This window comes from Corticium candelabrum, chromosome 2 (assembly GCF_963422355.1).
Source record: "Corticium candelabrum chromosome 2, ooCorCand1.1, whole genome shotgun sequence".
NCBI lineage: Eukaryota > Metazoa > Porifera > Homoscleromorpha > Homosclerophorida > Plakinidae > Corticium > Corticium candelabrum.
Genome location: NC_085086.1, coordinates 2238062 through 2255561, shown reverse-complemented (window position 1 = coordinate 2255561; position 17500 = coordinate 2238062). Strand labels below are relative to the sequence as shown.

The window sequence follows — 17500 nt, the reverse complement described above, 5'->3', positions numbered from 1 at the left end:
TAACTTGCAGCAACAGAAAATAGAGATATAATGTCACGTGACTAGGTGATACACATCAAACCTACAAATACTGAATAACAATGTCAAAGTTCAAACAGTAAAACTCGCTAGTTCGCTAATGGTCACCAATGAGATAACAAAATACAATGTGATCCTTCAAAGCTAAAGATATTGCTATTGCTAAGTGAATACCTTGTAACAACATATAAATGGTGTCAAGTAACAAACACATGCTTCAATCAAATGTCAACTTCACCAAATCAACTAAACGACAGTGACATCAGCCATTCCATCCATCTTGCCCTTTACCATTCGTTTAGGAGGACATGCTTTATACTCGTCGGTATCACGAATACGACTAATAATATGACGGGCTTCTGTTGCTGTTGGTCGTGTGGCAGGATCATCTCTCATCAAGTGCTTACATAAGGAACGAACATTTAGCTGACGGATGAGTAAGACTTGATCCATCCTTTGTTCACGATCTGGAGGAACAGCAGTGAAGAGCTCACATATGGTCACTCCCATACTGTACACGTCGGTTCTGTAGCTTTTTGGTAAAGTTGGAAGATCAAATCTCTCAGGAGGTGTGTATTGTGGACTCAGCAGACCAACTGAAAGTGAAGCATCTTCAAAACGAGCAGCTCCTAGATCACCCAGTTTGGCTCTCATCGTTGCTGTAACCAGGATGTTCCTTGGACAGATGTCACCATGCAGAATTTCCCTAGGTTGCTATAGCAATGCAAACAGTAATAAAAAATTATCAATTACAATTTTTATCTATGTTTTGATATCCTTGTCTAAATATTTACTTATTTGTGTGGAATTCCCATAATTGAAATCTCGTGTGTATTTAGAATTTGTCTTACTGTATATATCTCATGGTGTCATTACCAACTGGTCAACTCATCAATTTATAGTCTCCTTGTTACTGTTGTAACATTACCTTCTTCTTCCTTGTTTAGTCACCCCGACAGTCTGTACCCTCCCTTTTTGTTTGTCAATAAATCAGTCTTCATAAAGTAAAACTATTATAGTCAAAATTGTGGTTGTCAAATTGTCTGTCTGTCTGTTTGCCTGCCTGCCTGCCTGTCTGTCTGTCAGTCTGTCTGTCTGTATTTGCTACTGTAGCAATCAAATACCAAATGAGTCGTCAAGTATTTGAGTGAATAAGATGATAGAAGATCAATTTCTTTCATTAATTAACTGTTCTTACCCTCGAGTGAATGTAATCTAGTCCACACAAAGAATCGTGTGTCATGTCAACTTTTTCTCGTAGAGTGAGAGGTGCAACATCTCCTTGACATGCATCAATCACACCAGACATGGAGCCGCTATGTAATTCCATGATAATCCATGCCTTCTTCTCTTCTAACTCCAGAGTGACACCACAAACGGCAGCAATGTTTGGATGATGTATCTTCCATGCTACAGATGCTTCTTGTTGAACAAGATGAATGTTGCGTTGAACAGCAGCCAAATGATCATACAACAGTTTGACAGCAACAGGACAGTCACGCCAATATCCAACACAAACCACTAAATCACAATACAAATTCTTAAATTATTTCCTTCTCATAAGCAGTTCTACCCAAGTCAGTGTTGGTAAGTTCTATTTGAAAGTGTCAGGTATTTGCAGTTTAAGATATTCTTACTGAAGCAACCTGTCCCACCTTCATTGCTAAGCCAACACAAGCTGACCTTACCCAGTTGTGTCGTGTCATTTCTATAAGTGCCAACCTAAAAAATGAGCATGCTCATTTCTCTAAAAATATAAAAATTGTGGGAGGAAAAAACACAATGCAGCGGCACTGTCTTTGAAAAGCTTGAGACCCTACCTCTTCTTCAATTGACTGTCATAATGCCAAGAAAACAAATCTGTTTTATTAATTATAGTCATTGCATCACTAATTTCTGTGAATGTAAACAAAGTAAGATACATCTCAGTTAAGGAGCACAAAATGTACACCACCAAATAAATCAAAATATTTATTGTATAAACGAGTCCTTAGTTGTTTGTTCCCTGATATGAGACGACTCACTATCCATGCATTTGTTTGTGTGAACAAAGTAATAGCTTACAGATACCTAGTAGTAAAAGTGAGATGTAAATATTGGGTTTTCTTAACAACAAGCAGTTGGTCAACATGAAGCTGAGTATAATAAATGAACAGGAAACCTTGTGATCAAACCGCATATCTCACCTCCATATGCTCCACGTCCTAGTTCTGTGCCAGTCAATTGAATGTCATGAGAAGGAATATTGGAAACTTCATTTTCTTGCTTGTATCGTACCATTGCTGCATCAGCATCTGCAAGCAGCTCTACGAAGTTGGCATTTTCTCTTTGCACTTGATTTAGTTGCTGCTGAAGATTGTTCTTCTCTCGTTCTAATCGTTGTTGCTGCTCTTGTTTGTCTCTCCTCTCTCTATCAACTGCATGCTTTCTTTGTACTTGCTCGTCCGTCAATGCCCGTTGTAGAGCTACATTCCGTTGTCTCAGTTCAACAATTTGCTGACCTTGTTCATGTAATCGTTGTTGAAACTCTTCTTTCTCTCTTCTCTCTTCACCAACTGCATTTTCTCTCTGCAGTCTCTCATCTCTCAATGCCGTCTGTAGGTCTGCAATTTCTCTATCTTTTGCTGAACCTTCATTTCTCAGTTGTTCTATTTGTTGTATCAGCTGCTCTACTAACTGTTCATCTCCTTTTCCAGCCACTTCTCTTGGAGGTTGTTGTGCAGCTGTAGTGGTCTGTGTAAAACAACAGAAATTCTTACTATTGATGTATACAGTAAACAATGTTCTAGGCAGTTACACTGTAGGAAATCTCACAAAATGACATACCCACGTAATAATTAAAAACCGACTAGCAAACATCAATAAAAATGAAATCAACTAACCTTCATTGCTTGTGTCACTGCTGTAGAGAGATAAGCATTTGATGCTGTTGCTGTTGAGCTTGTACGACCTGGAAACACAAAAACAAAGTGTAAACTTATTATTATAAATTAATTTTATTTTGTTAATTAAATTTCTGTTTATTAATAGAACTTATCAAATGTGATAATAATAAAGTAAATACAAAATTAACATTTTACCAGACTACACAAGTACACATGAACACAAATACAAAGTACACATTGACACAAACACAAAGTACACATTGAAACAAACACACACACACACACACACACACACACACACACACACACACACACACACACACACACACACACACACACACACACACACACACACACACGTTACTATTCCATTCCCTCAGGTGTCATCGATGTGGGACATGACAATAAAGACAGCTTTCCTTGCCGTCCAGGGAAAAGACCTCCTGCGCTATGTAAAGTCTCCGAAAGAACTTTGACAATCCGCATTGAACTTGGGCAGAGCATCCAAGAACACCGCCTATGGCACAACTCTGGGACTGGGCACCAAGGCCATCGCGTACCCATCTGGTGCAGGATGTTTTATCCTAAGTCTATGACAAGGTACTCATTTATACTCCTGAGTGGAGAGAGGAAATTATGTATGAGTTCCTTGCATAAGGAGATTACTCCCGTGCCGTTCCTGTATTTGATTAAACTCATACCTCAAAGGTACCGGTTGTTTCCATTCTCCTCATAATAATTGAGCTACAGACACCACACACACACACACACACACACACACACACACACACACACACACACACACACACACACACACACACACACACACACACACACACACACACACACACACACACACACACACACACACACACACACACACACACACACACACACACACCTAATTAACTCTGAAAACTATAATCACTATTCTTGATTAGAACAACAACTCCCAAGTAATATTTCTATAAATTACTGCATTTCATTATGATTATCAAAACTTAATAATTATTCACAATTAGTGACATGAGTACAGAGTGGAATATAAAAAAAAACCTTTTTGGTCAGACATCGTGCTCTACAGAGGTTGACCTTAAATTTAAAATTTTGGGCGTTCATTCTTATTTGATTTCACTATCTTTTCTTGTAATCATTGGCATCAACATTTAAGTTCATTTCTTTATTTGGTGCATCATATTGACTACTGTATATATTTCCTATCAAATATAAACATAAAATTTGATTTGTTGCATTGTTATTGATCATGATGACGTCAGGTGGTTGTCACGGTGATTAAAATTCATTGTAACTAAATTTTATTAAATCTTAGTTAAAGCAAGGTCTGTAAAGTAAACGACAGAAACTGATCAATAGATGAGAAAGCTAATCAAGAGAATGTTGTTGTTCAACAAAAACAATTTAGTTACCAATACGTGGCCCTCCGACCGTTTATCCATTCGACTGCAGCTCATGCAATAAATGGTGTTTGGGGTAATAAATATGATATTTGCTATAAAACGTCATTTTGAATTCACACATCTGGAGATCATCAACTCTAGATCTTGCATGCTTCCATCAGTTGTATGGATTTTTGGGTTGCTCACTGATTCCCTACAATACCATCCATGCAATAACTATTACTATGCATTGAACAGTCATGTAGGAATGTCAGATCAAAGGAAAATTGTGGTTGGTCATGAACACCAGTTGGTTGGTCAATGACCAATGACTGACCGTTATATTGCCTTTGTGAGTCATAGTTACTGATCATCAATGCAAAGTGAAATGTTGTTACTATAGCTACAACATGTATACGCTAAACAAAGTGCAGAAATGAATACTAAAAGTAGATTTTAATTCTCTTCTTCAAAAATTGAAGACACGAGAGAATAAGACTTCTTGTACAGTACATGTATTTAGATCTTTATTACAGTCTATCATCTCAACGTTTACCGTAATGATTATCTACATACAACACATTAGATGTATTCAGGTACTTATACAGCTGGTATACAAATGTTTGTATACGTCAATCAAATATATATCTGCTTGTTAGACTCGGGTAATTGGCTATCACATTCAAATAATTACATGAGTGAAGAACACTATAGTACTGTAATATGAATTAGAATCTACCCGTGCTGCTCACATAGTTTGCTTAGAAGAGCTGCAATCACACAAATTAATTTTAAAAAAAATTTTTTCACTTTAATTAACCGGCAAAATGCCTGCATGACAAGCTCTAGGGAGCACACTGTAACCTCTATATCATTGTTTACATTATGACTTACTGCTGTTAGGTACAACTGACGCTGAAGATGCAGTTGGAGAACTCACCTGCACACACAATATCACATTAAAATAAATATACATACAGGTAAACATATCAACACACACACACACACACACACACACACACACACACACACACACACACACACACACACACACACACACACACACACACACACACACACACACACACACATACACACACACACACACACACACACACACACACACACACACACAAACACACACACACACACACACACACACACACACACACACACACACACACACACACACACACAAACACACCATGCCATGTGTACAGCTGCCAGTTTATCTGGTAAAGCCGCTCTCATTAAAGAGGGGAACTAGGCAGTTTGCTTTTACCATCGCTTGTAGACAAACAGTAGAGGAACAGTGGAGTCGTTTCAAGTCTCGAGGCCAACGAAACCGTCAATTCAGTCATTACATGCATGCTAGAAAGAGCCCCGGTAGACAGGCATGCAGTGCTCAAGATGACAGTTGTGATATCTAAAACAAGGTCTGGACTTAAAGCCGCGCAAGCATTGTCCACAGTGGAACAAGCCGCAAGTCATGATAGTCAAAGCTGGACGAGTTGAGGTGTCTAGATCAGGGGCTAGTTCTTACAACACTGCTTGAGTTCGTGTTGGTTGAGGCTGATCAACAGGTACCCATTAAGGCACAACTAAACCTCCTGCACTCTTAAACCATCTCTGGCATACTGAGCATTGTCGTGCACCAGGTTGTTCATTAACAGAAAGCTTGCAAGTCACAAAGCATTTGTGGAGAGCCAGACCAGTGCAGCTCTTGAAATACCGTTGGAACATACAACAAGTGATGCTTGATGGATGTGAAACAACTGATTCTCTGATCTTGAACTAGTCCAAACCAGTTGCGTACACGCAACCTTTGCAGATCATCTTTCACATGGTCTTTCAACCATAAGCAAGGACCACGTGCAGGTCTAGTTTATGGCAGCCAGCCAAACAGAACTACTGAGGAAGACAGTCCAAGAGCATGCGTGCAATGTGTTCTAGCCACTAAACACAACGCTTGCAAAGAACGTCCGAGAAAAGACGGATAGCGCCTCATCACAGGTAAAGATCTGAGTTTGTTAAAAATCAACATTGCCATAAAACAATTGCCCAGACTCCAGACATGCAGGCATATATAGCTATTAATGCTCTCTCTAAGTAGTTCTTGATATATTTGCTAAGTGATGCCAAGAAAACACACACTGACTCACCCACAAACACACCCAATGATCCAGTCACCAACTCAACGACTCATCAATTGACCTTCTGTATGACTCATATACCCACCTACTCACCGAATCATCCACTGCCTACCCACTGACCCATGATATAGTGACAACCCAACAACTCACCCACCGGCTCATGAAACCACCCACCAATGCTCCTACTCACCCCTCTCACAACCAAATACACATAAACACAACATATTATAATAGACAAACAAACAAACAAACTCACCCACACACTAAACAACACATCTGATCAACTGGTCTGCCATCCCATACACCAACCCATCAAACAAATCTCCCACCCAAAAACACCCCAATCCATCAACAACTAGGGGTCTTCTCCATTAATACTCAAACACATACCATCCATGCACCTACAAACAAACACCATCACCTGCTTCTAGAGACCTGTACTCCATGTGCTACGTGGAGGCTTAAAGCCAGCGCTACAATCCACCTAGAGCTTATACATTATCCAAGTATGATTAACATCTCCTAATTTTAACACATTAAAATACATGATAATAAAATTAGATGTATACCACACCAGTTTATACTTATATGTTTCTTGTCACCTACTGGAGTATTGACTGTAGATCAAACAAAATAAATAGAATTTTATATAAACTAGCAGAGTTATAGACAGGAGTTTTGGAAGGTGTATAGCAGTATGGGCGTGACACATGAGTTTGGCATGTGGGCGTGGCATGTAGTGTCTGTGCAAATTACTAAAATAAAATTGCCGATGGTTTGGGTGAGTAGCCTCTACAAATCACACTGAGTGGCAGGCTGATAGTGACATATCTATAACATTCTTAAATCAATTAAACTGTTTCTCATTACCAATACAATGCTAAAGATATAACTGCATGTGTGCAGGTGTAGTGTACAGTAAATACCTACATGTGTAGCCAGTGTACCGGTAAACGCGTACCTTAGCATGCGTAGATGCAATGAAAATAATAAAAAAGAACAATAAATAAATAAAAAATTATTAAATAAATATAATAAGCATATAATTAATTTATATCAATAAATTATTCATAAATAATAAATAAAATGACTTGCATACAATTAGTTATGAGACAAATGAAAACTCTTCCGTAGATGTTTGCAAACGGTGGGCATCCGAAGTGGCAAAACAAACAGCTTTTTCCACAGCAAGCTGCCTGAGTGTCTCTCTATCAGGAGAACTACTAGCTACGTCCAGAAGCTCGTACGTCTCCTAGGGCTACTAGGAAAGTTCGTTTAGACAAAAGTTTCGGCAAGTCCAGTTCTGACATCTAGATGTTGACTGATGCCACGCGCTAATGAAGCAATACAATAACAAAAGTTTATCATTTGCGTTCCACAGATTAGCACAGCTAGCCATAAGACAGGTGGGGTTACAAGCAGTAGCCAGATGTGCTGTTCTCAACAACAATTGTGCCAATGAGTTATAAGAGAAGAAACGCTCGTATCTACTCAACCAAAGAATGCTCATGTATTATCGGAGAAGAAACGCTCGTATCTACTCAACCAAAGAATGCTCATGTATTATCGGATGGATTGCCAGGATGTCGATGCGATGACAAACGTCATTTTTGTTTGGTTGTAGCTATACAATTAGTTGAAAGTTAGAATAAAATATGAATACTCAGTGTATTGCATACATAATACTGTAGATTGATGTGTTTACTGCTAAGCTGCTAAGCTGACTCTGTGCGCCACATTATTTCGATTCGATTGAGTCACGTGTGTCACATGCACTATTTTGATCTGTTAGCTAGAGATTTCTCAGCGATTGTCAATTTCTTTGTCAGTTTTGTGTAACAACTTACTTGTTTATTATAAATTTGGCAGTCGCCAACTAAATTACCTTTTCAATAGCTAATGGAGTAAAAATAAATAATAATTGGTAAATTTTTAATTTTTAATAACAAAAAATAAATAAAAATTAGAGATCTACATTGATACAATTGTAAATTAATTAATTTATTACTGTGCTGCAAAATTATCCAAACTGAAACAGACATCCTGGACAATAAGCCAGTCACGTGAGTCACGTGATTAATTAAATATCACATTATTGTACATGTAACGCATTCCCAACAAAGTTTTGTATCAATATTTCTAACGTTTCACTAGCTTACCCGGAAATACTCGTGAATCATAACTATTTTAGAGTATTCTATATCATTTTTTACTATTTACATTCTACTCTATATTTCATAATACAAAACATCTCTTAAACAAATAAAAGTATCTAGAATTAAATATTCAGTCTTCACACTATGAGACGCTTGTTCTCATTTATATCGTTACAAACATCACGTAACCTGTAGAGTAAACATCACGTGACAACAATGACAGAAGACGAAGACAATTTGATGTGTCACTATTATTCCTACTGATAGACGGAGAACATGAAGAGCTACAACAAACACAACAAAACCTCAGTATAGAATAACAAAGATAATTAAAATCTCTAAATAACACTCAGTTAGTCATTGGAGTTAATAGTCTTTCTTGATACTCAGTGACATGTCATCTATTCATCAAGACAAACACAAAGCTTCAAATTCAGAGAACAAGTTAGTGCCATGGTATCATGCAGATTGTTTGTCTGCTTTCATCAGGTGTGTGTGTCTGTGTCGTGTGTGTCTGTGCCGTGTGTGTCTGTGCCGTGTGTGTCTGTGTCATGTATGTCTGTGTCATGTGTGTCTGTGCTATGTGTGTCTGTGTCGTGTGTGTCTGTGCCGTGTGTGTCTGTATCATGTGTGTCTGTATCGGGTGTGTCTGTGCCGTGTGTGTCTGTGTCGTGTGTGTCTGTATTATGTGTGGCTGTATCGTGTGTGTCTGTGTCGTGTTTGTCTGTGCTGTGTGTGTCTGTGTCGTGTATGTCTGTGTCATTTCTGTTTGTGCCGTGTGTGTCTGTGCCGTGTGTGTCTGTGCCGTGTGTGTCTGTGTTCTGTGTGTGTCTGTGCCGTGTGTGTCTGTGCCGTGTGTTTCTCTGTTGTGTGAGTCTCTGTCGTGTGTGTCTGTGCTGTGCTGTGTGTGTGTGTGTGTGTGTGTGTGTGTGTGTGTGTGTGTGTGTGTGTGTGTGTGTGTGTGTTTGTGCTGTACTTCATTGTGTTAAATAGTGCATTTGGAGAATGGAAACAAAAGGACATTGCAGGGTTGCAAGATCAAGTCATAGTGATGGCGAGATATTGCAAAATTTCCTTGGGCAAGGAACTCACACACAATTGCCTTCCTCGACTCAGAAGTATAAATGAGTAGATTGGCTTTGACTGGGGTGAAGAGCTCACATTTGGTCACACCAATTCTGTACATGTCAGTATTGGTGCTTTTTGCTAAAGTAGGAACATCAAATCTCTCAGGAGATGTGTATTGTGGACTGAGCAGACCAACTGAAAGTGAAGCATCTTCAAAACGAGCAGCTCCTAGATCACCCAGTTTAGCTCTCATCGTTGCTGTAACCAGGATGTTTCTTGGACAGATGTCACCATGCAGAATTTCCTTAGGTTGCTATGACAACAAAACAAAGTAATGCAACAATTAATACAAAAGCAAATGTTTCTGTGATGTTTAGGTCTGTCTATAGATGACAATAGCATGTCTGTTCAATTTCATTTGTCTACTGATATTTGTTACTGATCTATTCCTATTTTCTGTCTGTACTTTTTCGCATACTTATGGGATTAACCATTTGTCTGTCTGTCTAGTTCTATGTATGATGGACTGAGTTCTCACTTTTTACAAATCTCAATTGTGGTTTTGAACATGACGAAACAGCCCAATCCAAAATGTGTACTTATGTACGTACATATCTACAGCCAGATAATACACATTACGTATGTATGTGAATTGTTGCTTCTGCCAAACTCTTTGCTGCTGGTGCTCCTTTATTTGAGATTATGTTTCATACATCACATCAACACATACAACTTCATCAGAGTTAATGTTTCCAACATTTTTACCGTATTTTATCTAATAAGAACGCCTTGGTGTTATAATATTTGGAAGAGGTCCTCAGAGTGGCGGACTATCCAAACATGACGTTCTATTTGATGAAATACGACATTCTAACATTGATGTTAGAAATGTATTGAAACTCACACGCACGCATACCACATGCATATCTTATTTCAAACAGACAGACACACACACTGACAGACAGATAGACACACTGACAGAAAAACTGACAGACAAACAGACAGACGGACAGACAAACAAACAGACAAACAGACAGAGAAACAACCATACGGAGAGATAGAGAGACAGGCACATCGACAGACAGACAGACAGATAAACACACTGACAGAAAAAAACAGACAGACAGACAAAAAAACAGACAGACAGAGAGACAGACAGACAAACAGACAAACACTCTACCAGACAGACAGACACTGACAGACTCATGGACAGACAAACTGACAGACAAAGAGACAAAGAGACAAACAGACAAACAGACAAACAAACAAACAGACAGAATGTCAGACTCACTGTCAGACAGACGGACAGACACACTGACAGACAAACGGACAGGCTAACAAACAGACAGACACACTGATAGACAGACCGAAAAACACACTGACATATAGACAGACACACTGACAGACAAACAGACAGACAGACACACTGACAAAGAGATAGACACACTGACAGACAAACTGACAAACAGACAAACAAACAGAGAGACAGACAAACAAACAGACAAACAGACAGACAGACACACTGACAGACAGACACACTGACAGACCGAGAGACAGACACACTGATAGACAGACAGTTTACTGTAACTTCAAACATATTATTGACCGCCCACCTACATGACCTTGTGGACAATAAACTGTGAATCAAGTTTGCCTGGACTAACGTATACTACTAATTGTTCTCGTACATCAGGTGGTGTTTCTATGGTTTCCAAACATGTCTTTTTTGTGAATGTGTTGAACACTGATCAGATCCAAGTTGCGCAATGGCAGTTAGTGATTATTTAAGAATGGGAGGCAGGGGCGTACGCAGGATTTCTCTAGAGGGGGTTCGTTGTAGGCGCGCCGAAAAGTTAAGTGCTGTACTACTTTATAGATTTATATTATTTTTTACAGATAATTTCAATGTATCCAAAATCGGGAGTCTCGTTGTGTCTTCTGCTGTCCCCATATGTAATGGTGCTGTGTAGTTGCGCTCATGCGGCATTGCCTAATTCGAATTCCGCCATTACCTAGCGCCTAGAGGGGGTTCGTCCGAACCCCCTCGAACCCCCTCTGCGTACGCCCCTGGGAGGTAACAGGCAATGCCAAAGGAGGGTAAGAGTCCTTTCTGGATTTGCCACTGAACTGTTAGTGTCTCGTGTGGGCATTTGTGTTTGTGTTATGAGGATTCTTCACGCGGTTGCTGACTAGTTGGCTGTGTGGACCAGTTACTGAGCCTCCATTGTAGGAAGTGGTGTACTAAGGTTGTTTGGTGTACATAGTGTACGAATTGTATTTTGTAATGTCTCGGAGCGTGTTCAATTTGCAGTTCCGGTAGTTCTGGGAAACTGCTAGAACTCACATTCAATTTAGATCTGGAACCGCTAGAACTGACAGCGTGCTCTATGGTCTGGAAGTTTGAGGTTACATGTAACACGTCTCTTTTCTGAAAATCCCGGAAAAGTAATGGTGCACTATTTGCAGACAACTGTACCGATATTTCCGTACACTCTATCTCTCCGTTTGAGGAAGATAGGTGTCTATCACAAGATCAGTTGCAACAAGAAGCACTGTTAGCTGAAGTTGCTCTGGCAGACGATGGATCGGTAGCTGATGAAGCTGTAGTAGACATTGACATTGTTTTGGTTAGCAGTTCCAGTTCACAAAGCAGATTTTTTGTTTGATTTGTTCTAGTTCTGTCAGTTCCAACAGTTCCGACACGCTCTCATTTGTTAGAATATATGGGATTTTGGGGTAATATGTTTTTGCTTGGTGGTGGGATATGGGAGGTTACCTGCATTTACATTTGAGTAGTCAGTACTGCATAAGTGAGTACCTTGTCTTTGACTATGAATGGACAAGATTACTGTCTTGGCCAAACCAGCAGACAGATATGTGTGATGCTTGGTGTCTAGTCGTTGAGCTGTGCTATAGTCAGTGCTCCTGAGGCCTCTCTGACCAAGGGCACGTCTCCACTAGGGCTTAAACATGTTTACAATTTGTTTAAGTCTAAACATGTTTAAGAATAATCGTGTCTCCACTAGCGATAAACCTGTTTAACTCTGAACCTAAACAACTTTTGCTAAACATGTTTCAGAGGTAGTTTAACGAAAGTGGTTTAGGTTTAATGGTCACGTGATATAAAAACCCACGTTCCACAACGATGAATGTTAGTTCTTTCACGCTGTTCTTTCTCTTTCTTTGGAGACTATTGGAAGAAGACAGAACTAGGCAATGTCAGAGAGTGCATGGACTGATGCAGAGTGTCAGGAGAGAGCCATTATGGCGAAGACAGAGACTTGTGTCTCTAATCGTTCTTCAGACGACTAGAAGACAATCTCCGACTGTCTGGTGAACAAGAAACGAATTCGCGTGGTACAACAAAATCCCAGATAATTCTTTTAAAAGCCCGGAATAAATGGACAAGTGGAGACGCTGTCTACTAAACATGTCTAGAGTCTAAACGTATTTAACGTTAAACATGTTTAAAGAGCAACAAGTGGAGACACAGCCCAAGTTCCAGGTAGACCAGTCTAAAGAATCTGCATAGCGCACAGAGTTTCTGTTGAGACATAGGAGCTATCTTTACAATAGAAGTGTGTGTGTGTGTGTGTGTGTGTGTGTGTGTGTGTGTGTGTGTGTGTGTGTGTGTGTGTGTGTCTGTGTGTGTCTGTGTGTGTGTGTGTGTGTGTGTGTGTGTGTGTGTGTGTGTGTGTGTGTGTGTGTGTGTGTGTGTGTGTGTCTGTGTCTGTGTCTGTGTCTGTGTGTGTCTGTGTGTGTGTGTCTGTGTGTGTCTGTGTGTGTCTGTGTGTGTCTTTGTGTGTCTGTGTGTGTGTGTGTGTGTGTGTGTCTGTGTGTGTGTGTGTGTGTGTGTGTGTGTGTGTGTGTGTGTGTGTGTGTGTGTGTGTGTGTGTGTGTGTGTGTGTGTAAATAATGTTAAATGTGATCTCTTACATACTTTGCAATAACTTTGCAATAACTTACCATTAGCGTCTCTGATATATTTTAAGTATTTAATTACGAGCGTTGTGTTACTGAGTGTTTACTGTGTAGTGAGAGTGGAAAGGTTAGTCACTACATAATCAACAGACGAGGTGGAATCTACATCATAGGAGACCAGACATTTGATACATTACCAGGAGTGATCGACTTCTATAGGAGACATTTTCTGGACACGACAACGTTGATTGAAATAGTGAGAAACATTGATTTCATTATGTTAAATACTGACTTTTTTGCTTTATTGTCTAGCTCTTGTGTACATCTGTCTGTCTGTCTGTTGTTCTGATCATTAGTCTGCTACTGTCTTTCTAATTTTTCAATCTTATTACCTTATTCAGTGTATTTTAGGTCTGTATTTGATTACTGTTTCTATTATTGGTTTTCTAAAGGGCTGTCTTAGGGTCATCCGTATTTAAAGAGATTTTATCTTTTCATTTGGGGTGGGGTAAATGGCTGTTTCATTCTTTAACCCGAAAGTGAAAATGGCATTATGGACAACTTTGAAAGGTGCTTTGCAAGTACTCCAATGAGCAATAGTGTACAATGACCAGTTGGAGAAACACTCAATAATTGACGACAGACGTAGGCTCGAGTGTCCAGCCGGTCACTTCCCCCCCCCCCCCGACGGTGGAGAAAGACCGGCTGGAGACATTCGCCACTCAAAGGAAACCGCTGCTTTTCTATCCTCCAATCAGGATTTTACACGTTTGGTTAGTGTTTGTGCATGGACGTGTATTTACGATAACTGCTGAAAGCAATGCCTGTCGCTATTGGCTCTCTACTAATGGCTTTGTAACTGAGTAGTCAATTGCCTTTACCGTCTGATATCACATTTTGTTAGCTTGTGAGCTACACCTGCATGTTGTCTTCTCTTTTGTCTTCCTTTTCGTACTTGTAGAACTAGGCAGCGCATGCAAAACAACTTCTAGTCCCTTAGGATGTCGTACGTTGCATACCTTGAACGAGTAGACCTGCTACAAAGCGTGGTATTTGCACTCAAATCAGGGCAACGTGCAGAGCTATGATTTACGTACGACCTTTGGTTGGCCTCTATGGTAAACATTGAGTCTGGCAATCTTAGAACGAGAGACATACAACGAGAAGAGCTGGAAAAAGTTGACCTGTTGTTCGTAGACTTGGATGGCACGTGTCGAGACTACATACAGAGCGGAATTACATTAGCAAAGAGCCAATAGAGACGTGCATCCCTATGGAGGATGCACAAACATTGAACGGCACTCTGATTGGAGGATAGAGAGTCGGCGGTTTGTTTGAGTGGCGAATGTCTCCAGCCCGTCTTTCTCCGCCGCGGGGGGGATGACCGGCTGGGCTCTCGAGCCTACGACAGACGTGACTTTGACATGTACGGGTCATATTTGCAAGGTGGCGGTAAAGCGGCAACTGTTTCTCTTCAGCAGAGAAGGCACTGTCTTTCGGCCTACCAAGAACCACGAATGACTATGAGAAGATGATTGAGGCGTTGTGGGAGACGACAGACCTCCAGACGACGGACACATTGTGCTAATGAGGGACAGACATTGTATAAAGATACATATCGTCTGTAAAATTTTATATAGGTGACATCACACAGATTGAAAAGTGGAGGCATCGACCATTTCGTTTTCAGGGTTGGGAGGGAGTCTGGGTACAATGAAAAGTTATTGTTTTTGTAAAATGTTGATAAATACGGACGGCTCTTATAATCAAGAGTGTTATGAATATTGTGCCCTGTACCTACCTCCACATTACCAGCTTGTTCTGGTTCTGTTGCTCAAGTGTTGTAAATGGAGATGCACCGATAATTGGTTATCGCTTATTAGCCGATATACAGTAGACATATCGGTTTTTATCAGAATCGGTAAATCTTGCGTAGTTGCGTGCTGATACGTTGCGCAAGTGTAGTCAGATCGTTAGGGGCACGTGGGTCGCGTGCATGTCAGCAAAGAAACAGAAGTTCCCATTTGGTAGCATTTTGAGGTGGCTCAGGTCACAAGATTCGCATGTTGCAAGGATTGTAAAACATATACCATCAATGATTATCTTCAAAATAGTAGATATTGGTATGGGGTATTGGCTATTGTTGCTTGGATATCAAATATTGGTACAATGCCGCCACGCATATCCTGCCACCTGGGGATGACCTCAGTCAAGACCGCCAAATTTGAATTTACTTCAACAGATTGCGTTGAAACTTTGTTGTTTGGTAGTGCTGTAAGTGGGTATCCGGAGTCGCAGTTGTTTTGGCATAGACTAAGTCATTAGAAGATGACTGTATTGGAAATCACGTTTTCACGTAATAAAGTTTTGTGAAGTTTTCTGAGCCATAGTTTGGCATAGAGTCTTTGTATCCTGCGTGAAACTTTGTGATACTGGTTGGCAAAAACGAATCGAGAAGATTTAAGATTAATGCTTCTGTTTCATAGATATTCAATGATAGGGGCCCCAAACTGAGTGTTACGTATGCAGGTTTTTCTCAGTTGAACAATGATGAATTGGAATGAATCATTGCGTGGATGTTTCTAGGTAATGTTGCTAAAACTGATCTAGGCAATTTTGCAAAGACGCTTTTCTTACAAAGATGTGGTGACACGAACAACAGCTTTGCTTTCTCAGCACAACTGCATTTCACAAATAAATACAAGTCAGCAGAATCTGTACAGATATGTTTAGAAACAGTCATTTTCAAAGCAAGGACTCGCCGCATCTACAATCTCAAGACCCAACTTCTTGCGAAACATAAAAAACATCATTTGATCTTCGAACCAAACTAGCAATCATCTAGCTATCCAAAAGCTCTTTGAACCATTCATCCGTAAAGTCATCAACATCTGAGAGTTTAGTTGAAGACCCAAGAACAGCAAAAGAATCTACTTGGGTGTCGTTTGTGAGTGTTGGAGCGTCATTCTTGTTTTTCCTAAAAGGAGACCCTTGTTATTCGATGAGTTGGTCTTTTACTTGCGCATCCATTCTGAACAGAAACCTCTTCTGTTCTTGAATGCACTATGCTACTCTCCGTTGCATTTTAGCCACAGCATGTCTAGCGTTACTACATGACAGCAACACAAAGAAGGCAGAGCCAATTGCAAACAATCAATCAAATAAGGTTTACGCCCTTTTTCAGCCAATCAGACAGCAGTATTTCTATCTAGTTAAAATCCGCATGCTACCTTGGATGCTCACTGTAAGCTTTGCCAAAGTTATGGCAAGACATGCGTGGGGCACTGTATATTGGCCAAATACAGTTATTGGTGCAACACTAAAGTTGGAAAAGCAATAGTTGGCAATGTGCGAAAATCTTGAATGTCGCTATGTGTACTCCTCAATCAGCTAATTCTATCATTAGAAAGCTAGTGATGAGTAGAAGACGATGATATAGAGCTTGTTTTTGATCATATAATTGGCTATTTTCTGTATAGGAGGGCAATGCTATTATGCCCTAATGGCCAATAGAATAACCATTTGTGACTTCACACGCTGCCACGTACTGTAGAGCTCTAGGCACATGGAACTTTTGGATGGATGTCACATATGACCTAGAGAATGAATAGTTCAGTGCTGCAGTATGCATGACGTCAGTAATTTAGAACGTTTAGAGCTGAATACACTTGTGTTGTGATGTGTAACGTACCTTCCTTAATGCCCCTTGTTGCCTCCACCTAAATGTTAGCTACAATTCCTACACTGCCATTATTGTTTTTTGTACTTTAGTTGTAAAAATATTGAAATATCTGTAGAATGGCAGGTATGTGGATCATATAAATCATGGTAATAATCGATTGAGTGTTTGGGTCACGTTGTTGGTGTTGTTGAAGAGACAGGAGCTCGGGTGGACAGTTAGT

At 40.0% G+C, this 17500-nt stretch overlaps 1 protein-coding gene across 1 annotated transcript in view; it reads right to left on the bottom strand.

Moving 5' to 3' along the window:
- LOC134198333 (probable serine/threonine-protein kinase DDB_G0281745) overlaps nt 1-2805 on the bottom strand; it is an 11456-nt gene extending 8651 nt beyond the window's left edge. Inside the window, exons 1-3 of the mRNA XM_062667704.1 lie at nt 2205-2805; nt 1217-1539; nt 1-732 (exon numbers count right to left, since the gene is read on the bottom strand). The exon at nt 1-732 is cut by the window's left edge and continues 126 nt beyond it. Coding sequence (XP_062523688.1) covers nt 265-732; nt 1217-1539; nt 2205-2298 — 885 coding nt within the window. The 5' untranslated portion in view covers nt 2299-2805 and the 3' untranslated portion in view covers nt 1-264. The remainder of the gene's footprint in view (nt 733-1216; nt 1540-2204) is intronic.
- Nucleotides 2806-17500: the final 14695 nt, after the last annotated feature.